This window comes from Lytechinus variegatus, chromosome 8 (assembly GCF_018143015.1).
Source record: "Lytechinus variegatus isolate NC3 chromosome 8, Lvar_3.0, whole genome shotgun sequence".
Lineage (NCBI taxonomy): Eukaryota > Metazoa > Echinodermata > Echinoidea > Temnopleuroida > Toxopneustidae > Lytechinus > Lytechinus variegatus.
The window spans coordinates 33,468,953-33,496,247 of NC_054747.1; the positions used below are offsets into that span (position 1 = coordinate 33,468,953).

General features: G+C 36.1%; 1 protein-coding gene across 1 annotated transcript; it reads right to left on the minus strand.

Moving 5' to 3' along the window:
- Nucleotides 1-908: 908 nt before the first annotated feature.
- Nucleotides 909-26,588, minus strand: LOC121419662. The gene is made up of 7 exons (XM_041614120.1): nt 26,074-26,588; nt 16,640-16,981; nt 7,122-7,381; nt 5,778-5,883; nt 3,636-3,776; nt 2,655-2,790; nt 909-1,092 (listed from the first exon to the last, which is right to left on the minus strand). The coding sequence occupies exons 1-7, from the start codon at nt 26,162-26,164 to the stop codon at nt 909-911; spliced, it is 1,260 nt and encodes a 419-aa protein (XP_041470054.1). The 5' UTR covers nt 26,165-26,588.
- Nucleotides 26,589-27,295: the final 707 nt, after the last annotated feature.

The window sequence follows — 27,295 nt, forward strand, 5'->3', positions numbered from 1 at the left end:
CCTATGGCCATAAAGGAGTGCAGTAATACAACAGCAATATGTACTTGTGCTAGTTCTCTCTCCTGTAGGTCCACATGTTGAACAAAGTTCCAATCCGTGTTAGTCTCTGCATACTATATGACTGCTGTCTCTCAAATATTCATCATTGTTGGATTGTTGGGGACGAAGGAAACGAATTTCTATGAGTAGATAAAAAATATAAAAGTATCACCTGATATAATAAATACATGTTCACACCATCGTTTCACCATTAAAATAATAGTACGTTGCCTGGGAATGTTTATTTGATAGGATCGTGATGAGAATCGGGGTAATTATGACCAAGAAATGGATCACCTGAAAGGGTATACATGTGCCTCTGTATTTCATTTGCCCACATGGTACAATGTGTCTTGTTCGGTTTTTGTTTATGTTTTGGGGACGAAAAGACTATACCTTTGAAGTTTAATAATTAAGTTAACTGCATACATGTTACTACTTGTATTCTGGGGGGCGTAACCGGGGGTAGGGGGCATTAACCCCCCCCCCCCCTCCCCTCAGAAAATTATCGTAGAAGAAAATGTTTTTTAAATGAAATACCCTTTTTGAAATAAAACATAATCCATTTTAGGTTAGAAATCACATTTTTTGCGGTGAGTGGACAAGTTGGTAGTAGACGAATTGGCAATTTAAAATAATAATATTCAACTTTATTGCCACAAGACAACGGAACAAACTATGAGGCATTTATCTATCCTTCCAATCGACCAGCAAAATTTTAATCAATTTATATTTGACCTATGTATAATAGGTACAATGTGCTCAAGTTTTAATAGCCATGGCAGATGTGGTAGCTCATTGTACAACATTATTGCTGGGTGCCTCATCTGCCGGGAAAAAAACAATGAGCATTATAACAGTTGAGACGTTTAGATTACCTTTCCAACTGTCCCTTGTTTCCCAAATTTGAAGCCATCGTAGACACCTGTCTTATTGGGGAACTCTTGCCGAACTCGTGTCACCACGCACGCTGGAAGAGGCCATCGAACTCCTTTACCCATGTATCCGTGCAAGTAATCTGACCAAATCCTGAAAGCAGCAAACCGATATGATCTGAAATGCCATGGAACATCAGAAAAAAAAGACAATAAGAACACAAATATAGAGATTGCACTGGGCACACCCAAATGAAGCAATGAGAAATGTGACAGTTAACGGGGAGGGCAAAGCTCAGATAGATTAATCCAAGTCCTGGACGATTTTTAATGATTGGGAAAATCCATCGATATCAAAAGGTAGATAGAGCTACAACTCTCTTTTTGGTCCACAAAAGTACTCCAACAGGTCAAAGCAGGAACAAAGTCACACACCCTTTTTTTATTGCGCATGCGTGTGCAAACATCGCGTGTGGAGTACTATAATGAGTTGTTATGGCCACTAAAGGCCTGGTCACACCGCCTGAGCGTTGTTGGAGCGCTCGTGGAGCGGTAGGGAGAGAGGGTCGAATTTCGCTCATAAATTGGGGAAAAACTCGAAAACAAATTAAAAACAATCGAAATCGAAAATGGTGAACGGTAGCGAGCGGCAATGATTTTTTTTTCTCTCCGCTCCACGACCGCTCCAACAACGCTTGGGCGGTGTGACCAGGCCTTTAGGTGTGCTATAGTACTTTTCCTTTGCCCATGGGTCGTGCTTGCGGCAGCGCACGTCGAGCTCAATCTAGCTTATGGGAATCGATGGGAAAACCCTTTGCATCTAGACCGGTACATATGACCAACACATAATGGTGCACCTACGTCCCGTGCATCTCGTACTCATTCACTTTCGCATGACTGTTCTCTGTATTATGTGTGAGGGTGCATGTCTGTCTGTGAGTCGTGTGATGATTCTATGTTTACGTACAGTACATGTATGTACAAAATGAAAAATGATAAGAAAAACCATGCAACAGTTCAGGAGGTGGACTAGGGATTCCCCTCTGCAAAAACTCCGGTGTTGATATAACACTGCCCGAAATCTATATACATGTATATCCACACCAGAGAAGAGTTATACAACACTAGGTAGTTTTAAAACAGCATTGGTTTGATTCCAAACTGGTGCCCTTTCAATATTTCTCTGGTGTGGACATATAAAGATTCTGGGCTGGTGTTACATCAACACCGGAGCTCCTAAAGAATAACATAAATAAATGTTGCGTTCAGAAACGTCCAAAAGCATAATCCGTTAGCATTTTAATAATCACCTTATCATGATAATCTCCTTTTTTATCTTATAATCATTACTATACTTATCTGTAATATTTTGTTGTTTGTTGTCTTTTGTTCATAATTTTGTTTTATGATATTTCCATCCCTCTATTGCTTGAAAATTGTAGCTTAAATTCTTCCTTCCTTTACATTAATGATAAGCTCTTACTTGTTCTCCATATATCCGGGAATTTGATGGTCTTTGCTCCTCAAAGAGAGAAAGACATGCAGAGAAGGTGTGTCAAGACAAAGGACTTTGAATTCTTTAGAATCAATGATACATCCATTGGTCTGGATTCCCGACATCTCGTGAGTTCGCGGCAACAGAGGCTTTCTACATCAGTCTGCATCACAGGACAGTTCCCACACGAACACCAACGATTGTTCTCCCTCCTATACTGGACAGGTTCATCGTCACCATTATACCTGACTGTCGTTAACATCCCATCCGCCTCCCTACTTTCATGACTCTTGGTATCTTGGTCAGGTTCATCATCATTATCATAATTTTCGACTGCCATGGATATCCCATTCGTCTTGCTTCTTTCGGTATCTTTGTATTCTGAAAAAAAAACATCGATATAAAAAATATGAAAAATAGATAGAGCTCGTCTTATGATGTCGCACACGACCTTGGAGCAACAGGGAAAGTGTTCCATGGCTCAATTAACAGGAGGCCTGTATGGGGCGATATCAACACGTAAGAAACATCACTCGCACACAAGAGAAAAAACAAACTATGTGGAACTTTGTGTGCGCTTGGCCATGTTGACCTTTTGGAGTATTTTGGAGTGTTTTTAGTTGGCTGAAAGACCATTATGGTACACTACCCATTTTTTTTCTAAATCTAATATTGAAAAGTATAGGACGGAAGGAATTTTAATTACTGATTAACCCGTACCCCCTTGCATTACACGATTGCACGTCGACGACAATGATAATATAGGCTACAGACCATCGTCCAGTGATATCTCGACACAGTATTTTTTCATGGATATTCGATAGGGAATATTAAACCGAGCATTTCAGATAACAATCGACTCAAATTATTGGTTAGTCTTGTGTTGTAAATCCAGTGTTAACTTTTGTAAAAAAAAAAAAAAAAAGAGCGAGAGAGAGTTAGAAATAGATACCCATTTCCAACGACCAGTGGCATGGACTTGCATGAAAATAATTATAGATCTTGATCTCTTTCAGAGTAAACCAGTGATTAATTTCATTAAAACAATATATCGTTGGATGGAACTCTTGGAAGAAATTATCAAGTTACATGTTGATGTTAAAGATGTCCGATGGTTGATCGTAAATAACCATACTGTATGTATCATAATAAACAGTAAATTTTTCTTGGTTAGAAAAGATAAGAATATAGAAAATATGTGATGATCAAAGCAACGCAAACGTTACCTTTTGTAAACCAGGGCCACCTGCCATGTCTTCGGTAAAAACTCAGGCCTACCGACAGGACTACAATAACCATGATAACCACTAGTAAAATTATCGTGATTATCACGCTTATAATCATAGTGGTCACACGATCATTAGAAACTGTAGGAGATAGTGATGAAATACATCGATAAATTGTATTAATAAAATAAATTGTTAATATCATCTTTACGTGATCTTATCATATTAGATGTAAATACAGTTTAGTGTCATTCGATAACCCGAAAGCATAGCGCATACTTTCAGGTTAGGAAATGCGACTTATATTGTCTTACACCAGTTGAGATGAATCGTTAAGGGAATGGTCCAGGCTGGGCCATATCTCATTAAATAGAGTAAAATTCACAAAATTACGAAGTTATTGAATTTTAAAGATTTGCATTATTCCGGTTATACAGTTCTAGGCATGTTGTAATGAATATTCATTAGGTGGGCTGATGATGTTATATCTCGACTTCTACTTTTGTATATTTGTCATATGAACTGAGGTTTACTCAAAAAATAATCTACCAAGTACTAAAACAATAGGATTAACAACTGATTAAGTGCATTGTTTTTTACTGCAGCAACTTATTTCATCATAATAGAGACACATCATTTACACATGTATGGAAAAATGAAATATTTATGATTTATTCTAATAACATAAGCATGACATCATCAGCCCACCGAATTAATATCCATGACGATGTGCATATAACTGTTTTCACAAAATGTTGATCAACTTTGAAATTCAATAACTTTGTTATTCATTATCCGATTTTCATGATTTTGATGAAAATTTTAGCATTTTATTTTGTGAATTTTACTCTATTTATTTAGTTATAAATATTGTCATCCCTGACAATCCCTTTAAATCTTATGAAGAGTTACCACTACGATGGGCGGAAATCCCAGAGTGACAGGGGTCGCGCCCCCTACCCAAAATAGTAGAGGAGACACAAGATCAAATTTCCCCTATTATCTTTAGTCTTTTAATGATGAAGATTCGAAATCGGATAAAAAGTTCGTTTGGACGAGATGACCTTGATTTTTGGGGTGATAACTTTTTTTGCTTGTCAAATTTTCCAGCATCTGGTCCCCTACCTTCACTTCCGCCCTTTATCATTGCATGCAACTAAGACCTATAGCTTCACTTAGTAAGCATACGCACTAGAACAAAACACAATGACTGATAAAGGGAGGGGGTATAGCACACCTTTTTGGCGGGAAGGGGCTCTGTCACAATTTGGGCTGACAGTTTAGGCGCGTATCCAGCATCAGATCCTACAAAAAATTTCATGGGCCAGATTGTCTGGGGACAATGGAGGCTCTATCACGCTTGTGCTTGAGCCCATAAGTTTCTCTGTCACAAAGAGAGGCGATAGACAGGGGTGCTTTTTATCCCCGCCCCTCTTCAATTTAATGGCGAGCTTTCATTAGAGAAGCTCGACTTGAGACAACAAATATAGGCAAGAAAGGTGACACAACTTTACTTCCAACAATGATTAGGACTTCTGGACATTACTTTCAAAAGTAAAAGCAAAAGGTTGAAAAGTCAGGCTGAGCTAGATATGAAAAAAAAAGTCGAGTGGCAAACTCACTAACTTTTCATTAAGAAATGAAACACTGAAAGGTGTAGATAGCTTTATATTACTTATATGGTGTCTGTGTTTTAGAAATAGGGCGGTGAATCGTTCTTGGGAAATAAATCCTCCATGGGGCAATTCCTACTCAATTTGCTTTTTGTAATGAAGGATCGTTCGTGCCAAAAGCGGCCTGTAATTCATTCACAAAATCGAGTGAGTGAATGATTTGTAGTCATTTATCATCACTCAGTCGAGTGAGTGAAAGATTTATAGGTACAAATTTTGTAAATACTTTACCATCACTCACTCGGAAAGTGAAGGATTGTGCAATTTTATCGTATCAAAGAGCGAGAATCGTTTTGGACACCTCCCTCGCTGAAGTGGATGTACATCCACCCGGGACCTTGGGTGAATGTACGACTATTCACCAGTGGATGAGAGAAAAAACACTGGTGAGTGGTTCTGGAACTTCTGGAAAAGGTCGAACGTAATGACGATACGAATTTATTTATTCCTATAGATAAAAAAATCATACCATGTGTAGCAGAATCCTCAAAAGAAATGACCACTAATGAGGTTCCATTCACGGCTTCCCCTTTAGCTTGACAAGTATAGTTGTGATCAAGATGAGACTTGGGTACCTGTCAATAAGAATGTAACAATTGTTCCTTGAAAACATAGCAATGAAATATATAGCAATGCGGAAGCGTACTTTGCCATCTACTTGACGGTATGGCAATTATGAATGTCAACTTTATTAACAATGTAAGTCGATCTGGCGACAGATGTTAGCATATTTAACATTATTCCTTTTTTAATATTATTACTCTCTTTTTTTCTATGAATTAGATCCAAAGTACGTACAAGAATAATACATGTATTTACTTTTACCGATACACGATGCAGACTGCATGTTGATCTGCGTTTTTAAGGCCATGGGCACAGCTTACTGTAATTTCGTCTCATGTAAATTCCTTACAAATTTGTAAAACTATGAAAGGGTCGCTATCCGCATGAAAGAAGATGCATCTAATACGACAGCCGATCAATATGCGCAATTATAAAACGGATACTCATATACATTACATCCTCATTCCTGTCATTGAGATGTATCAAAGGAAAATGTATTCTGTTGTGAATGATGTTTTATTTCATTGATTTCCTCATTATTCTTAGCGTAATAAGTATGTATAAAAGGCGGATTCATATTTTCCAAAGTTTTCTAAGAAATATACATTTTCAAAAGTATACACCCCAAATTTGTGCCCTTAAGGCCCTATCTCACCAACGGAGACGTCGCCGCGACAGTCTCCAACTTATCAGTCGCTGCAGTCGCGGAGACGTCTCGGAGACAAAAATGGCTTGCGCTCTCACCAAGGAGACGTCTCGATGGAACGTTTGAAAGATCATACACCTGACTTGGAGCAGGAGGAGGGATATCAGCACGCGTTCAGTCACGTGGTTTCTGAAGTGGGTCAAACAGTGTGAAGAAGTGTCGCGGAGACGTCTCCGCAATGTATTATAATTTTTTGGGGGGTCTCCAGCAGGTCTTCGCGATGTCTCTGAGACGTCTCTGAGACATCGCGGAGACATCGCGGCGACGTCTCAGCAGTCGCGGATATCATTAGTCTCCGAGACGTCGCAGCAACTGATGGAGACTTCTCGGAGACGTCGCGGAGACTAGAAACAGTCTCCAAAAATATTAAACATGTTTAATCTTCTTGCGACTCCTCGGAGACTCTGTAATTTTCATGAGACGTCTCAGAGATGTCGCGGAGACGTCTCTGCAACTAGCAAAATTTGTAGTCGCGAACTAGTTTCAAGCCCAGTGAGATACCCCCTTTAGACTCAACGTCTGGAAAGATATACATGTAGAGACCTGAACTTGTGATGAAATGCTGAACAGCCCATCTTTCTCCTGCGTCTGGTAAGTTGCATTTTTATTTAATCCTCCATCGCTTTGAATCCAAGTAAGATTTGGTAGAGGTCGAACATTGAAAAGTTTAGAAACAAGTATTACATCATCCGACGTGTCCTTGCCAATGGTAGACCTGTTAACATGGTAGACGCATCCCCCTTGCGCTGTGAAAGTACAGGGCTCTATAATCTCGATGATTGGTTCAAGAGGCTCTGCTAAAGCTAAGGACATAATAAAAATTGACATGCGTAAAAATTACGTCAAGGTGAAATGAAATTAGTTTAATTAACATTCTGTCTAAATTGTCATAAAAATGAGGTAGTAATTGATTGGCATGAAATGCCCCCCCCCCCCCTCCAGGAAGCTGACAAAAGGATCCCTAAATATCAGTATACTTACACGTCAGTTATATTTCGATGCCAATAAATTGTTATATTTATAGACAATTTTGGTTGATGTAAGTAAATAACGATGTTTATGGTGACATATTTAATTGGCACGTTGATGGTTTTCAATCACCATTAGCTGACTAAAAGCCTCTCCATTGCCTTAATACAAGAACTCTGATGAAACGCCCTTGAGCATGTGAAAAAGATGTGGAACGGCGCAATAAAATGTCATTTCATTCGTTTATTTCCATTTTCAACAATTACAGTTTCTTCTGTACATGTTGACATATATACATAACAAAACATATTTCAATTATTCCTGTACAGAAAATTATATTCAAGATTATTACAAATCAGGTTGAAAATGGAGGAGGCTGCTAAAAAGCGGAGCTTGTAGAGTGCAGCCTCCTAATAAATATTCTTGCAGTTGTTTAGCATATAAAAAAAAATAAGGTACCAACTTGAGCATGACCAGTTGAATTAAAAAGAAAAATTGGAAATAAAAATAGAAAAGGAAATAAGAAAAAGAGAGATTAAAGGTCTCCAGAATCCAGCCCCAGCACTCACAGACGGACCTCGCCGATCAACAGGAAAACGAAAGAGATGTATAAGTGTACGTGACATGATAAACATGTTTGATTAAAAAAATACAAGAGCTTGAGTGATGAAGAGTTAAATTCAATGGTTATCTTGAAGAAATTTTTTGAACTTATATTTGAAAGAATTAAGGCTTGGAGATTCTTTGATGTTACTATTGATAGTTCCCCAGAGTCTAGGGCCTTCAAAAGTAAAAATTGATTTTGAAAGGATGGTCCGGGGTAGTGGTAAATGAAATTCATCGATTGACGTGTGGGATATTTGTGAAGGGTTTTGTTTTTGTTAAATGAAAAATTAAATATGGGTGGTAACATATTATTGTTTAACTGATACATGAATTGACCTAAATTATATTGGTACAGTGTTTTTATTTTTAGAATGTTATTGTTTAAAAACAACTCATCTGTGTGAGATCTCCAGGACAAGTTGAAAATAACACGCAATGCCTTCTTTTGTAAAAGCAATATTCTATCTAGGTAGGTTGAGTGTGTGTTTCCCCAAACAATTGCTCCATAATTTAGATATGGTAAAATTAATGTTGAATAAAGCATTTTTAGGGAGGAAGTTGGAAGAAAAAACTTAACTTTGTTGATAACACCAATATTGCGTGAAATTGTGCGACATATAGAGTCAATATGCGATTTCCAAGATAATTTGTTGTCTATTATGAGGCCTAAAAATTTAGTTGTAGTAACAACTTCAATGTCTACATTGTCTAATTTGATATTAAATGGCAATTGTTCTAAAGAATTGCTAAAAAGCATGCATTTCGTTTTTTGAATATTTATTGACAATTTGTTAGCCTTAATCCATTGTACCAATTTATCCAGTTCAGTGTTCAGTACATTAATTAAAATATTGGGGTTAGGATGAGAGTAGAGTACATTTGAATCATCTGCAAAAAGGACATAAGATAATATTTCAGAGGAGTTCTGGATGTCATTTATATAGATAATAAATAAAAGAGGGCCCAGGAGGCTACCTTGGGGAACACCCCAGTTAACATTTTGTAGAGAAGAATTTTGTTCATTTATGCTTACGAATTGTTTGCGATTTACAAGGTAGTTTCTGAACCACTCCAAGGCCTTCCCACGAACTCCATAATTTTCAAGTTTGTAGAGCAGTATCTCATGATTTATGGTGTCGAAGGCCTTGGAGAGGTCCAGAAAAACACCTATTGTATGTTCAAAGTTGTCAATAGCTTTTGTGATTTTGTCAATAAATGAGAGAGTGGCATGAGATGTACTATGTTTTTGGCGAAATCCAAATTGAAAATCGGAAATTATATCATATTTATTCAAAAATTTTAATAATCTTGTGTAGATTACCTTTTCCATAACTTTAGACAAAGTAGGTAATAAGGCTATTGGTCTATAGTTACATACGTTAATCTTTTCTCCTTTTTTGTGCACTGGTATTATATTTGATATTTTCATACTGTCAGGCACTACGCCATTACTTAAAGAAAGGTTGAATATGTATACTAATGGGTCAACAATGTATTCTATAACATTTTTTAATAAAATATTGTCAATACCATCGTGACCACAGCTTTTTTTGTTTTTTAAGTTGTTCACCATATCTATTATTTCATTTCTATGTACAGGTACTAAAAATAAAGAATTTGGATTTGGTTGGTGAATGAAATCCGTATATTTCTTTTGGGTTAAAGGTATATTATCTGCAAGACTTTTTCCAATTTGTGTGAAGTATTGATTGAATATATCAGCTATACGAAAAGAATCGTGTATTTCAACATTATTGTGCTTTATTGTTTTTATGCGTTCTTTTGTGCTTTGTTTATTTATGGCAGTGTTTATTGTTTTCCATGTTTTATTGATGTCGTGTTTGAAACGAATTAATTGATTTGTGAAATATTTTCGTTTTTCACTCCGCAATAGTTTAGTGAGGGTATTTTTATATGTAGTATATTTACGATGTGACTTTTCTGAGCGACTGATTTTATCAGCATAGTACAAGTTATTTTTGCGATTTATTGATCGTAGTATTGATTTCGATATCCATGGAAGTCTTGGACTCTTTTTATAATTATTACATTTACTAACCAATGGTACATGTCTATCTAAATGTGAAGTAAAATTTTCATAAATATATTATATGCTGCATTAGTATCTTGAGAACTGAACACCTCAGACCAATCCGCGTCTTCAAGACCATCTTTCAAGCTCTGTAAATTATTTGGTGTTAGTCGTCGGAATTTATGTTGCTGGGTATCTTTTTTTGCTAACCTAAAGGGAGTTCTTGAAAATATCGGGAAATGGTCAGAGATATCAGATAAAATTATTCCAGACTCGGGTAAAGGAGAGACATTACTAAAAATATTATCAATAAGGGTTGCAGATTGGTTAGTAACCCGAGTGGGTTTTGTTATCAATGGTAAAAATGATGATGTAAGCATGATATCCAAAAATTCATGCGATCTATTGTGGTTAGATTTAGATATGTCTATATTAAAGTCACCTACCACATAACAGTCTTTATTATAAAAAAACGGATTTTGTAGAAAATCTTGCAAGTATTCAAAAAAATAATTTGTGTTGGAGTTAGGAGGTCTATAAAATACTGCGATCAGTATGTTTTTAGAGTTTGGTACCCGAATTTCAATGATAAGAGACTCTACAATTTCATTCATACAACTAAGATCATTGTGAGTAAAATATTCTAGCTGTTCATTGATATAGATACCTACCCCTCCTCCCCGTCTATTACCCCTATGGTTTTCTACAAACGTATAACCAGAAAGTGAATATAAACCATCAGATTCCTGAGATAACCATGTCTCAGTTAGCGCGATTATGGACATTTTATTATGTGAAGATGAATCGGATAAAAGGCGTAAATTGTCGAAATTAGAGCTCAAACTCCTTATATTCATGTGCATTATTGAAAGTGTATGTGTAGATTTATCAAGTGAATTAAATTGATTTATTGTAAAGTAATTTGAACTTGGATAATTATTGTCGTTAATTTCATTTAAATCAGTAGCTAAATTCATCTCCATTGATACGAGATTTTCAAACGAAGAATTGCAGTTAGTATCTTGGGTTTCGTTGTTCGGCCTAAACAAATTGAAAAACTCATCATCATTCAACGCTGAAAAGGGGAAATTTTCAATCACTGGGAATTGAAAGAGAAAAACACGAAATGCAAAAAATTCGCTTCCTGTAGAGATCGACGAGACCGCGTGCTCGTGTCAGCAAGGCAAAGACCTGGAGAGAATAATAATTAGATAAAGAAAAACTGGTTATACACATTCCTATGAAGAAAAGGAACACAAACACATGAGAAGTCATCAGATAATCATTGGCAATTGTATTATACGATGTCAATTGCATTGTAAATATTTTGTACTAAATAAGCATAAAAGGGTTGGGTGAGCTCCCGTGAATAAAACAAGCTGGGAAGCCTCCCCTGTATAGAATAGGATAAGGGATAACACAAATTCAAATTATTCAGGGCATGCTTCCCCGAAAACTGAATGAAGGTGGAAAGGCATTCGAATGTAGTTATGGTGTTCGTACATTTAAATATAACTTGAACTCTTACACCTGGTATAACAATTTGTTTGCCTTGTTCGAAATACCGTTGAATTAATGAATAAAAAGAATAATCATCTGAGATCCAGACTATGTTCACACTGATTTGTCAAAAACATTAATTTTACTAAAGCTATCTGTTTTTTTAGGTAGAATGGTTGCTGCTTTTACAAAAAATATGTCTTCTATACGTCCTCAGTGAACAGAATAAACCTACATGACAATTACAAAGTTCTTTCCTCTTTTGACCTTACAGAGCAATGTACACTTATGATTATGATTAATAATTATTTGTTTTCCTTCTTTTTTCTTATTCTCCAAAACAAAAAAAGTCTTTATAAATAATGGACAAGCATGGCGTGTACGCAAAGGTTAAAACAAGATAGTCATTGAATCCAAAATTTCAAAATAAATCCAATATGAGCAGTTTACTGGATAATTTAGGATTCATCAAAATCACAGGGTTTTTTTTAATATAAGACTTAGTATGATATATTCCTTTTTTTTTACTCCGAAACGAACCGAGAGATTTTATTTTAAGTCCACCGGCAAAATGTTAATCTTGTTTATGTGTATACATTTCCGGAGAAATGAATAAAAGGAATATTTTACTGAGATCTAGGTCATGTTCACACTTAAGTAATCAAAAATAAGTCTAGAGTATTCAAGCACCAATAGATCACTGGATCAATTAATACTCCTCAAAGATTTCTGAAAATCTTCTCTTTTTTGAAATTCAGAGTTACAATCAATGTTTCTGTTTGAACTCTTAAAAAAAATGTACATTTATAAATATACCACAAAGTTAGGAACCAATTCTAAAATTTGACCGACACCTATAAAACACATCGTTATCATGTTTCAATTACCGGATAAATTATTTGGACAAAAAGAATGTTCTGCTGGCTACAGGTCATGTTCATAATGTAGAATGAAAAAAATAAATCTAATTCAATTCATCATTGAACTAGCTTACATCTTCTTTCCAATACTATTTACAACAAAAATGAAAAGAAAAAATCATCATAAATGATCATGTTCTTTCCTCCATTGGTTTGAAGTAAAAGTACCATGATTAACATGATTAAAATCTATATTTTTATCAAAAGAGCTTGTGTTAATCATGTGAATGACTATGTCAATACAAACTGTAATCAATTGTAATACAAGAGGTCGAACATTTCTATGCACATGATGATATAAATGAATCAAGATTCAAATTCAAAGACATGTCTAGAATGCTCATGACCGACCGTTTATTGGATTGTGAACCCATCATGCTCACAGAGCATTATTATGAGAAATTAAGGCCACGAAGGTGAAAAAACAATTCCAAGTTTCAACTTGCACTAAGCATGTCAACTTCCTACTCAGTTGAAGTTTTGAATCTTAATTCAGAGGAGTTTATAATAAAAGATCTAGATGAAAATGTTCTTCTACTATCTTTAAAAAAAAACTCATACAGGCATAGAACTATACTTTCTCTCCCATTGCTTTCATAAACAGTAAATAAGAAAATGTTGTTTTCTCTACGGCTTATGTTAAAATTCTAAGTTACAACTTACAAAATCATTTACCACTTTCCAATGATTATTTTTACATAAATTTAAAGGAAAATGAGAATGTTATATGAATACTATGCATGTAGCACTGCCAGGAGTTAGACAAGTTAAAGATATTCAATACTTAACTTCCTGTAAATTTTAGCAAAAAGTCACTTTTTTTAAATGCACATATGTTCTGACATAATTTTTTTTGTAAATTAATAGGCCCTAGAGGAAAGAAATGAAAAAAATAAAATCATCTTAAATGATCATGTTCTTTCCTCAATTGGTCTAAAGTAAAAGCACCAAGTTTCAACCTGCACTAAGCATGTCCACTTCCTACTCAGTTGAAGTTTTAAAACTAATCCAGAGGAGTTTATAATAAAAGATCTAGATAAAAGTGTTCTTTTACTATCTTTGAAAAAAAAAGAAATCACAGTCATAGAACTATACTTTCTCTCCCATTGCTTTCATAAAGAGTAAGATGAAGAAATGCTGTTTCCTCTATGGCTTACGTTAAAATTCTAAGTTACATGTAGATCTTACAAAATCATTTACCACTTTCTAATGATTATTTTTCTTAAATTTAAAGGAAACTGAGAATGTTATATGAATACTAAAACACCGCCAGGAGTTAGACAAGTTATAGATATTTTACAATGCTTATACTTCCTATAAATTGCAGCAAAAAAATATTCTCTCTCTCCTTTGGCCATCGAGGTAATTCTTGCACACGTGTGTCAACGAAGATATAGATGAGAACATTTGGGTTTATATTTTTTTCGAATCATTATTCCTCTTCAGCATCAACGGCATTGCTTATAAGAAGAAGCATAATAAGAGTATGTAGGCTAACATATAGTATATATTTTTTTTTTCCGATGGACCTCTAAGTTGCTTGCTTATAAAAGATTAATGATTTTGATACATGTCGACAAAATATAAAGTTGTTAAGACCTCTCAATTTCCTCACTGCTCTCAGACATATCAATCAGTGTATACTTGCCACACCCTGGACTCCTTTTCCTTGCAGTAAAGTACGACGTTAATCCCCTCTACGACGATCTTTGTTGACAATTTCTTGTGTTTCCTCAAGTTGTACGCAGTTTTCGCGAGGATGTTACGACGATCTTTCAGGACTGGGGGCAAATCTGTACGTACAGAGATCCTTCTAGCTTCTTGTCCCTCTACTCTAGGGGGGCGTCTGGATTCGAAGGTTGACAGAATTCTGTTGCGTTGGTGCATGTATACCATCTTGGCAATTATTGGTTGGGGAATGCCCTCCGTCTGTCTCCTCTGGGGCAAGCGGTGGGCATTTACGAAAGCTACCGAATCCGCCTCTTCTCTCGTTAATCCAATGTAGACAAGCGTTTCCTTTAAGACTTCGTACACGTTTTCTTCTCTTTTCTGTTTGACTCCGTAGAAAAGCAGATTACTCTTTCGTTGGTAAATCTCTGCCAGCATCATTTTGTCCTTAATTTCCTTCATTTCTTTCTGCATCTTCTGTTCGAGTTCGGGAATTGTTTTCTTCTCTAGATTCAGTATGTGAGCGTTGCTGTCTTCTGCTGCTTTTTCTAAGTCGTTTACTTTTTTCGTAATTGAAGCAATATTAGTCTGAATATTGTCCAATTTCTGACACACTTTTGTTGAGAACTCGGTGAGAGTTTTGTGTAGGTCAACGAGAGTGAGGTTCGAAACCTCACCGGGCGGTTTCTCACCGCTGGGCACGGTCTGTTGCATTGTACTCCGGTCGTGCGAAGAACATGGGCGTTGGTTCGTTGAATCCATGCTTTCGGCAGACAAGCCTTTACTTCTCAAATTGTATATATTGGACATGAAAAACGAGAAAATGCCAGAAAAGATTACCCAAAGATGAAAGTCAATGTCTATAGTAGATTGCCAAGGTGAAAAAGAATGATAATTCCGGATGAAACAGCTACCAATCCATTAAAAAGTGTGGTTTTCTGCGGGAGCTCACTAAACGGACACCTCACGCTACGACGGCCATGCTTAATAAAGTAGTATGCATGTAGTCATGGTAGTTGTGGTTGTAAAAGAGAGTTAGCCATCTTCTGAATTCTTGAAAATAATCCCACACCATTTATATCTTAATTGTATCTTATTTGTAAAATTTGTTTTCGCTTATGTCAAATGTAATCATAATGTTGAATTTATGTTACAAGTAAGTCTGCAGAGTGTAATGGGGTGTGTGTGTGTGGGTTTGGGTGCTTCTGTGTGTTTGTGTGTTTCTGATGAGGTTTGGGACTTTTAAAGGTTTATTTCTTGTATATTTTGCATATTATGTATTTTATAATTTGTATGTAATTTGATTAACAGGGCCCAATTGCAAACCAGCTTTTTATCTTTGTTAATGTTTTTTTATCGTGTATAGCTGAATTGGCCACCCTGTATAAAGATGTGAAATAAATAAATAAATAAAAATAATGCTTCCTGTATGAACGGTCATCTTGTGAGCAATGCTTTTAAGCCCTTTTCACAATTGATGTACGACCTGTTTACGACCGCCTGCAACAATTTTTTTCTTGTTGTTGCACGATCGATCCCTTGGTGTCTTGCGAGCACTCGCAGTCGTTGTAGACAATCGCACGAACTCGAGGTGGTCGGAGGTGGTCGTGACTGGTCGCATCTGAACTTTGAACATGTTCAAAATCCAAACGCGATCAAATACGATCGTTTCACTCGCATCAGGCCGTACCCGGGGTCGTACCATCGGTCGGGCGATCATCGTGCAAGTGTTGTTCAACGTTGTACGATTTGGTGCGAGAGGTGGCACAACTAAGTAATCGCATTTACTTGACTGGAGGCAATAATATGGGCCATAAAATTGTAGCAAGACCGGTCGCAACGGCTTCCAACATTGCACTACCTTTTCATTATATGCGACCGTTCTACTAGAAATCCCTCGTGCATCACTCGCATGTGATCGCACGAGCACAATAAAAGCATATGCGACTTACTCGTGCAATGGGATTTACTGGTTGTTTTTGTTGTGCGGCAGCTGTTGCAACTGTGAAAGCCTCTGTGCGATCTTATGAGATGACTGGCGATTGATGCCTGTTGCACGACCAAAAGGTCGCAAATGGTCGTACGTTAATTGTGAAAGGGGCTTGTTTATCATCTTGTTAAAATCGTGTCACTAGATTCCCGCATTGTTGTTATATAGTGATGTTTGTCTTCCGTTGGAAGCTCTGTGACCACGAAGACTGGTTTATTGCCTTATTGTCAATATTTCACCTGTTCAAGGGTTGTAAGAATGATCTGTTTACACTAAGGTTATCTTTCTGTGTCCAATTTTAGTTTAAACTTTATTTTTTTTGAGGTTCTATGATATTCGTAGGCATGAGTAATATCTCCCCACATTAATCACTTACCTATAACTCTCAAGTCCGTATAGCCTCTTTCCGTATCAACATCCATGGTATCAATCCCCACAACTTGGCATGAGTAGGTTGTCTCGTCCTGAACAGTTACATTTCTGATGATCAAACTGTAGTCCTTGGTGATGCTGAACCTCTCAAAGCCCGTTACAGGATCTGTAATGCCCCTATAATATCGGGCTACGAGCGATGCTCCGTCGTCTGGTGCTCCTGTAAACATGGTAAAGGTGTGTTTGTACCAGTAGACTGCAAGTGCAGGAACGGAGAAATTACAGGGTAGGGAGATATTTCTGCCTCGCACCGCTGTTAAACTCTCCTCTGTTTGAAGCCTGAATGCTGCATGTAAATGAGGACAAAAGGGCAATCATATACCAGTATACGCCAACAAACTCACACCAGACGCATATATACATATAGTCCCACACACACACCCAAACCCACCCTCATCCACACCCTTTATTTTCACCCTCGCACTCAAACGCACACCCTCACATACACACACATCCTCAAATCACAGATCCCCAATGTAAGGAAAACATATGTCATGAACAAATAGTTATTATACTGGCCTGAAAGACTATGGTTGTCCAAAATGATTTGAAGCCATTTTTATATGGTTAGTGTTAACGCTTGGATGATCAGAAAGTATTATTTTAGTGATGTAAATTTTGATTTGTGCCGAAGTAAGGTATGACAACAATGGAAGAACTCAGGGGCCGATTACACGAAAGGGTCTTTGCAAGGACCGTCTTTCGTGTCGCCCATCGTTTATGATAAGCTGTATGCGGGGTATTTCTGAAATGTATGATAAACAAATAAAATTCAATAGCTAGCATTCAAATCAATTTTGATACGATTTCATGATATATCACATCATTTTACATACAAATATTTTGTTAACTTCAACGAATGAAGAAAATATATTTGCTGGTAGTTTATTTAAAATGCGTTTCACATGGAGCATCATAATAAATGGGCGACACGAAAGACGGTTCTTGCAAAGACCCTTTCGTGCAATCGGCCCCAGGTGTTGATAATGTTACAATACCACAAGGGTTGCATTTAAAATCCATTTTAAAACATTTTCATTACGATTGTTTAATGATTATTATTCATGAGTGCAATAGTTCCGAATACTACATCAGCGTGCAAAATAAAAGAATCTTTTCAACGATGAGGCTTCCCGTCGCTGAATAGGAGACTAGTAGGAGTTTAGATCTACTCTGGTCTAACTTAAGCTTTTTTTTCTTTTGAAAACATTATCTTACCTGCGCATGGCGTGTGTACGTAGCGCAGTGATGGGGTATATGCTTATCCATTTATTGTGAAAGTCCGTATGAGGCACTAAGCAGGCCATTAATATGCCAACTATGGAACCATATATCTATTCGAGATTTGTCTAATACATGCATACTTTCAACCAATCAGAACACAGGAAACTATTCATCTAAACATCTGCCCCCATTGACCCAAGCCCGGGCCCAAGCCAAGCTCATTTAGTTGCATGGAGTAAGCGGACCAAGCTGCCATTATTCCATGAATTCATACCAATCTAGCCAATACATGTATAGTTTACTTTTAACCAATAAGATCACGAGAAACTATACATCTATACCACTATTCCGCTCAAATATGCATCCATTCCATGGCAGTCCAACCAATACATGTATCGTTTTAACAAATCAGAAAACGAAAAACTATACATCTATGCTGACGATGATTGTCGGTATAATAAAGTTCTTTTGGTAAACCTAGTCACCGAGTTCAGTGTGTGTGCTCGTTGGAAAAAAGGTCAATACTCGACCTCCAGACCTATGCCACTCGCAGGCAATGAAGTCATCCCGGGGGTGGGGGGCAGTCAACTATTTTACCGTACACATTCGTGACAAAAACACGCGTTTAAAGGGGTGTTTTTTCAGTTTTGGACGCGGTCCGCGCGTGGACTCGTTAAGGGTATCAAAAACATTGATTTTTAAGAAAAAAGGGCAGTCAACTATATTGCCGTACACACTCATGACCAATAAAACGCGTTTAAAGGGGTGTTTTTTTCAGTAAATTGGACGAGGTCCGCGCGTGGACTCTTTAAGGGTATCAAAAACACTGATTTTCAAGAAAAAGGGTGGTTTTGAAAGAGTAGTCAATGGTCAATCGCGAGGTCAAACGTATTAAGGGTATTTCCCCCCCAAAAAAAAATTTAAGACTAGCCAAAAGTGTTTAGGGTAGTTTTTTACCCCCAAGCTTTTTCCCCTGAGGTCATATTTTGGCGACAACTTATTTAGGGGCCAAAATGTGTAAATAATGCCCGCGAAAAACCTTTTTAGGGGGTTATTAATAGCACACAGAGAAAAACTCGTTTAGGGGGTCTTTGGAAATTCCTTGGTCACGCGAGTGTACAGCAATATATTTGGCTGCACCCACCCCCCCCCCCCGGGTCATTGTCCTACTGAGGAAAAGTGATGGATTGATTTAATAATTATGTTGTCTTTGGCTAAACTGGAATGATTGCCTAGATGTTGAGCGGAATGATGCCATAGATGCATAGTTTCTCGCAATCTGATTGGTTGAAACTATACATGTATTGACTGGATTTGCATGAACATGATGAATGCATGACTGTATAGTTGAGCGGAATAGTTGCATAGGTAGTTTCTCGTGATGTGATTGGCTAAAACTATACATATATTGGCTAGACTGGCATGATGCATAAATTATAGTGGAGTGGAATAGAGGCATATATGAAAAGTTTCTCGTGATCTGATTGGCTACAAATATTAGCGGGACTGGTGTGGATGTATCGATGTGTGATTGCGCGGAATAATGGCAGTTTGGCCTGCTTAATATTATCCATGCCGCTAAATGAACTTGGCTTGGGTCAGTGGGATAGATATTTAGTTTCCTGCATTCTGCTTGGTTAAAACTATGTATTGGACAAATCTGGAATGCATGTATGGTTTCATAGCTGTTACATTAATGGCCTGTTAAACCCCTCGTAGGCGCAGGCCATGGTGCGCAGACTGTGCACCTTTATTCAGTTTTGGGTCTGTTGCACTTCTCGAGCGTGCAGCAGGCGTCTGTTGCATGGCTGTCATGTGTCGGCGTGCTACAACTGATTCATCTGAATATCATGTGGCGTGAATGAATCCAATCAGCTACACACAAGCACACACCCAAATACATTCAACTACCGGTATAAAAACGTGTTACACGGTATGTTCGTAACTCGGTATGGAATGAAACATCCCCTTCTTTCCATGCCTTTTCATTCTAAGTTATTCAAAAGAGAAAAGACCAACGTCGAGGTAGATGTAAACAATTACGACAAAAGGTTTAGACCTCCATATCATCGGCATGATGGGTATTCATATTCCTTGGATGGGTATGGACTCAATATTGTTGATATAAAGCAACCCATTGATCATGTGACGCAGGTGTGCGTGAATAAATCCGAAAGGTCTTAGAGTCACGGCTTAACCCTAAGAAGACCCCCCCCCCACACGACTTTTTCCGCGATTAATCCGCCGCGCAAATTCTTTTGACCGCGTCACTCTCTGACTTTTTACTTCCAAGTCTCGCGCAACTTTTGAGACCAAAATTGTGTCCACCAGGTACGCGATTTCAAAATTACACAACATTTCGTAAGTGCATACGGACCCAAAATTACTTAAAAACGTGGATTTGTGTATAAATCCAATGTAAATGGTGTTTTTAGCCAAAATTCATTAATGTATCATTATTTTTCCTTTAACGCTTAAAATCAATTAATTTTATCTTTTTTATGGTCAAAATAAAGTCCCTGACGATTTCCATGAAAAAAAAAATAAAAACAAAAAGTTAAAACACAAAGAAATACATAAGAAATTTATAAAAGAATAAAAAACATAAGAAAATAAATGTGATGTTGAAACTTTTGAAAAATAGATTTGATAAGATGCCTATCGAGAGCATGTGAAAGAAAAAAAATCATTTTAGGGGCATTATTTTATTAATTAATCCTTCCTTATTTTCTCAGAGTGGCGTTATGCCTTCAATATTCAAATCGCCTCCCCCATAAAAAAGAGTACTCCAGGCTTGACATAAAATTATATGACTTGCACAGATAAAGGAAAATCAGAAAAAAAAATGAAAAATTAGCACAATCGAACTATTTATCACGAAGTTTTAACATTTTAAAGATTTGCATTATACCTCTAAAATAATTCTTTCGCCAGTCGTCAATGAGCAAGCTGATGATGTCATATCATCACTTGTTCTTTTGTGTTTCATGACATGAATTATGTTTATTCACATTTTCTCCACGAAGAACTCAAAAGGAATGAATTGACAACTGATAAATGCATTCAGATATTCATTGCTGCAACTTGTTTAAATAACTTGTTTAAATAAAAGAGAAATTGATCGTGCACGATGTAAGGAAATGTGAAACAATTATGAATTCATTTAATAACGTAAAAAAAAGATTTGTGCAGATGTGACATCAACAGCCCACCTAATGAAGGGTTAAGACGTTTATGTTGAAGTTGAAGATTCAATAACTTAAATATTTGTAATCCGATTTTTATGGTGCTTTCATCATTTTTCTTTGTAAATTTTATTCTATTTATTTGGATGTGATCATTTTCAGAAACTCGTTTAAGAGGAAAGTTAAGTTTAAAAGTGAAGTTTTTTGTTTGTTTCAAACTCACAAGAAGAATCGAGTCCAGAATTACGTGCATGTATTTTTGTTGTTGATCTATATTTTCTTTTGTTCTTACTATTGTATGTTTGTATTTTATGACAGGGCCGTTGTGGAAAGCAGTTTTAAAACTGTCAATGCCACCCTTTATAAATAAAACAACAAATAAAAAAAAGAATAACCAAATAAACGTTTTCACTGGACCCTTCGGAAGAACAGCCTGAGGCTGATAAGGCCGATCTAGCACAAGAGTGGAGAATATATTTTTCAAAAGTTATTTGCAATATTTGCAGCTTTTATTTACAACGGGCTTGTCTCTGGATTCGTTTTAGATTTCTGTCACAATATTCGCTTTTAAGAACATTGTATGAGCAATTAACCTGGCATTCATAACTAGTGCTTGGCTTCACAGTAATTAGACTCTACTCCGATCATTTTCTATAATAACGGTAAAGAATTTTTTAAATGATGCAGATATACATCTCTTGAATGTTCAGGTCGAGACATATTTGGGGGGTACCTAGATTTGAAAGACTTAGACCTAAACTTTCAATTCGCAATGGTTTTAATTGGACCTTAAGTTTATTGACATACAAATAATTCCACATCTGCTCCTGAAAGGTATTTTTATTAGCAATCATGAACCACTGATTAAAAAAGTTTGAAGTAGACATTTTGGTGCATAAAATACGGGGTATTTACGAGTATATGACGTCACAGATCAAAAAACTCAAACTTCTAATACATTTCTTAATCTTTGATGGGTTTTCAGCAAACCTTCACCAATCTATCTTTTCTGCTATTTTCACAGTAAACCATTTTCAGGGTGAATTTCCCCTTCAAAACAGGTTGATAGGATGGTACCTATAGAAACACCTACAAATTTAAATCCCTGATTCGCTACACATTTCAAAATTCATGCGGTAACCGTTACCATAGAAACTAGTTAAGGAACCTGATATCCACTGGGACTAGCTGCAATGAGGTATTACTCTGAAAAAATAACACTAGTTGCTGTTATTATATCATTTACATTAAATTATAAATGTATCATATCAATATCTTTTCTATCCATTATGATGTTGAAATATGAAAAAGTTACTTTTATTACAGAACGTTTCGTTATTTTTTCTGTTTTCCAAGTTATGCAAGTGGTTCAAAGAAATCCCGAACTCGTCTATTTCAGTATGTCAATGGTAGCTCATATTGGTGTTTACATTACAATTCGTTGATATACATGTATGTCATAAAGTGCTGTTCTACTATACAAACTGGCCAAGATAAAACATTTCAGCACTTAGTAATTGAAATAATTTTGGCATGAAAATGTTTAATCATATAAAGGATAAAGTATAGACCTAAAATGATTTATTTTAATCCAAATAATATCTCATCAGTTCCTAATACACTTTTTGTCGATAGGAGTCATTCGAGGTCAATAATTATGACTAATATAAACTGGAAAGGCTCTATCTTTTCCTTTGCTGATCTATAGGATGTCTGATCTTTACCTCTGTCATTTTTACCTCTGCCATTATTACCTCTGCCATTTTTACCTCTGCCATATTTGCCTCTGCCATTATTACCTCTGCCATTTTAACCTCTGCCATTTTTACCTCTGCCATTTTTACCTCTGCCATTTTTTACCTCTGCCATTTTTACCTTTGCCATTATTACCTCTGCCATTTTTACCTGGCACCCTTATTACTATGATTCATCATTCTTCATGTTTTTAACCAGTTCTTCTTTCTCTGTTATATATAATTTCTGTTTACTTAAATAAAATTAATGAAGTCAATTATCATTACAAAGCCTTAGAACGCTGTATCAATAATCTCCACGTGTACATTAACCTGAGTTGTGATGAGAACTCAAGAAAATACGACATTCATAACAGCAACACGTGTGCGTCATAGTGCGTTGTCAACTGGGGTCAAACGTTACGTGGGTTTCCCCAAACCGATCAGTAATCTATATTTAGGCTCTCAATGGTGGATATCCTTGCCAAGATTGTGGTGCAGCTGTACATGCATCCATGAATACAGTCTGATTATGCTATATCTCGTTCATTTCATTTTCCACGCTCGACACTATTGTGTTTTAGCACACACATTATCTACGAATTTCACATGCTTAAATATTGTACATTTATTTTCAAACATTTGGCTGATCTTTTAAAGTCAGGTTTAGAAAATTATTTAATAAACTGAACGACAGAAGTATTAGAGAGCTATGTCCACAGTCCCCTAATTTGCATACAGACCAGGATGTGCATATAATTGTTTGATAAAAATAAGTTAAATTTATGTCATAAGCTGTTTCATCCCATTTTAATGAAATGTTGGTCGCTATGCTGTTTGGATTTACATGAATTTTTCCAAATTTATTTTCCAAGTTTATTCAAATAAACTTTTGGATGGGGTTAGTTTGTCGCTAATATGATCCTGAGCCCTTTCTCATTATACTTTCTAAAACTATATCTTTGGAAACTGGTTCAAGAAACCAGTTTTGAAGATCACTTTGCTATAGTGTTCCCACCAGAAAGTGGTTTTCGTAATCACTTCGCGTATAGCGATCATGGAAAATACATCACCATTGTCATGATTGTTGTTTTCCGAACATGTTTGGAAGATCGCTTCAAAGACCGCTTCGAGCGTTTTCATCACACGTTAACTAATTTCTACGAAACAAGTTTCATTTTCTCTAGTTTTAGGATGATAATGAGAACGTGGTTAATAGACCCCTTTCTCATTACCGTCCTAGAATTCCAGTCTACCATATATAACACCTTTTAAGATATTATTTCTACACCATGTCAAATGGACTACAACCATTCTTTAAAAAGAGGCCTATATAAACTTTTGAAGGCATTTTGGGGTAAAAGTTAGGAACCAGAATATTTCACATGATCCCAATATGCTCAATTCGATTAGATCGGTTTCCAGTCTGACTTCTCAGGGGGTTTTTTAACACCCAATTTGCATAAACAAATTACTAGCAAATTTAATATTTATAATCTTCTTTCTAGCAGATTTATAATATTTGATTACATTTTACATGTTGATAATGCAAAGTCCTACATTCATAAAGTGTACCATTTGTGAAAGGTTGCTCTTCTCATTTAAAATTACTTGATTATCCAAATTTATGCATATTTTGCAGAATCGTGCTATAACCTGATAAATTCAACTCTAATACTTTTTTATTTTTCATACAGATATGATTTACAGCTTTATGAATAGTTGTTCGAGCCCTAAAATCATTTTGAAAAATTATGTGATATAGGCCTATTTTTCTATGAATTTCTTATTTATTCATTTCTATTTCTACCACTTGTTTTCTAGTAGGCTTACATAATTTCATTATTGTCGTGATTCTATAACATTTGTCAACTTAATGCCTAGAATCTTAGAAGCAAAGATCCCGGTGATTATGAGTCATATTTTTCCAAATGTTTGATATAATGGATACTTGTATGCAAGTATGCAATACTTAGTAGAAAAAACCTCTTCACAATTCAATGTTCAATTTGAAATAAAACTTTTTTAAAAAAAATATTTGAAGAACTATGGATGTAATTATACTTATATTGTAATAATTGCATATAAAACAAATGAAAACAATTTCATCTAGGTGAGCTTCATTCATCAGGCATCTTGCACCAGAAAAATTACAAGGTAAGAATTTATTTTCTGAAATTGTAAATAAGGTCACAGTAACAAGGATTTGTATATATGTGTAGATAATATTACAGTATTTTGTAGCTATATCCAACAGTATGTCCCATGTGTGGGACTGTACTAATTTCTGAAAGCATCATAAATGCCAGATATTACAGGAGCTTAAAGCCAAACAAGAAATAATACATCTATTTTTTTCAATATTTTGCAGAGGAGGTAATGAATATCATGTTTACCGAGGTAACTCCAAATAATATGACACACTTGCAAAACTTGAAGGTCAAAGGTCATGGCATATTCAACTGCTCGTTTATCGACAAAAAATCAGAAATATATTTTTTTTTCTTCCGCTATATATAGGGGGAGAAAATAAATCTATTCCTGATTTTTTTGTCGATAAACGAGCAGTTGAAACTGCCATGACCTTTTGACTTTCAAGTTTTGCAAGTGCCGCGCAAGCGAGGCCATTAGAAAAGTGGCAGCAGCACCCATTTTGACTTAAAATACCAAAAAATGGCGCGTCATAGCCGCTGCGCGAGAACTGTAAGGCGCAGCGCGCTTAAAATTATTTTGGCTTTTACATCGTCAATTACCTCATATGAAAAAAATTGAGAAAATTTGGAGTCGGTACAATTTAGATTTCCTTGCGGAGGGCGGGGTGATATGACACAGAATTACCCTATATTGCAAATATATAGGCCTATAAGGGAAATCTGCATAATTAACTGACATGGCTAACCTCAAATAGATTTTTTTCTGAAGGCATACATATTATGTATGCAAGATTTCACATTATCTATGTCTGTGAAAGCGAATATTTCAAAAATAATATTGTAGAAATAAGATTATCCATAGCCAATTTGGCAGCCATTTTGTTTATACAAATTATTTGGTCAAAACATGAGATGTCGGCTGGGAACTGGTCTTGCCAGATTGAGCACATTAAAATTGATATACATGTAAACTGGTTCTCAACGTTTACCCCCAAATGGATCTCGAAAATCTATTTTTCCCATATGGGTCTTGTCTAAGGGTAGATTATACACTGCACGATAAAAAAATATAGGCCTACTTACATTCTGAAATGCTACACATGACCATGAAAACGATAAAGATGAAGCATTTTGTGTTTGATGAGAGCATGGTGGCTGTAGAACAACTGAGCATGATTCATTTGGGATGAAATGCACAACTGTGATATGCAATCAATATGAATGATTAAAAATATCGATGATTATTATTCAGTTATCTATTTGCTGTCAACCGTCTTCGATTGTTTCTTATAAACTGAAAACTGCAGTATTTTTCCTCATTAAGCTGTTTCTCGCTCTCGATACATTAAGACAAATAGCAAGCTTGAAACAACAAATTTTGATACACAGCATCACGAGGCTATTAAAATCCGGCTATCGCGATTCGTACGGGGATTAAGACGTGTTCAAATTAATAAATGCGGCATATGTAGCTTTTGGTAGACCCAGATTTCTTTGGTTTAGGCTCCAGGTAGACTAAAACTACTCTTCAACTGGGGTTCATGCTCCAAGTGCGTTCTCCTGCACAAACACGGCTGAAATCAGGTTCTATGACATTGCACAATAGCAAAGACCAACGTAGAGGTAATCGTAGTGGGTTCATTTCATTTGCATAAGAATGTGCGCATGAACTCAATGCTGTTGATATTATCATAAATAGCAATCCCCTGTTGTTATGGCTATTGAAAGCGGGTACAGTGTGTATAAAAATTCCAAATAACTTAGAGACACAGTTTTAACTTCATGTATTTTTGTTTCGACTTTACTTTTATCTAATATGATGCATTACATTACGCTGCCATTTGTTTTCAATCATTCATCGATTAAAATTAATTCATGCATTACCCCCCCCCCCCACACACACACACACACACAAAAAAAAAAGGATGGGCGGGTGGTAAATTAAAAAAATGATTTTCGTAAATGAATTTGCACAAGATAATTATATAATTTTGAATGCTTGAGGAGAACATCAAAATAAACTGCCCGCAATAGGGCAATATTGGCCTTAGTTCTTAGACGAGGGCAGTATGGTTGTTTCGAGGGCAATTATTTCCTGTTCCGCGAATGAACAGTCAGTCAATATTTATTGCCTTTATCTAAATCGTAAATCCAGAGCAAAAATCATTAAGATGTAGATATCTTCTTTTTAAGATAAGCTAAGATATCTTATCTTTTTAAGAATATGGTTATATTGTGTCAAGCTTATATCAGGCGCAAGGATCTGCTCTTTACTATGTTGATGTACATGTAATTATCGCATCCC

What these genes read in the sequence shown, in the direction of transcription:
- LOC121419662 (XM_041614120.1), bottom strand. Translation starts at nt 26,164, where the DNA reads ATGCTCAGTTGTTCTACAGCCACCATGCTCTCATCAAACACAAAATGC. An exon ending in TGAGGATTCTGCTACACATG is followed by an intron (nt 3,777 to 5,777) that starts GTATGATTTTTT and finishes TATCTCCTACAG; the next exon opens with TTTCTAATGATCGTGTGACC. An exon ending in GTGGCCCTGGTTTACAAAAG is followed by an intron (nt 2,791 to 3,635) that starts GTAACGTTTGCG and finishes TTTTTTTTTCAG; the next exon opens with AATACAAAGATACCGAAAGA.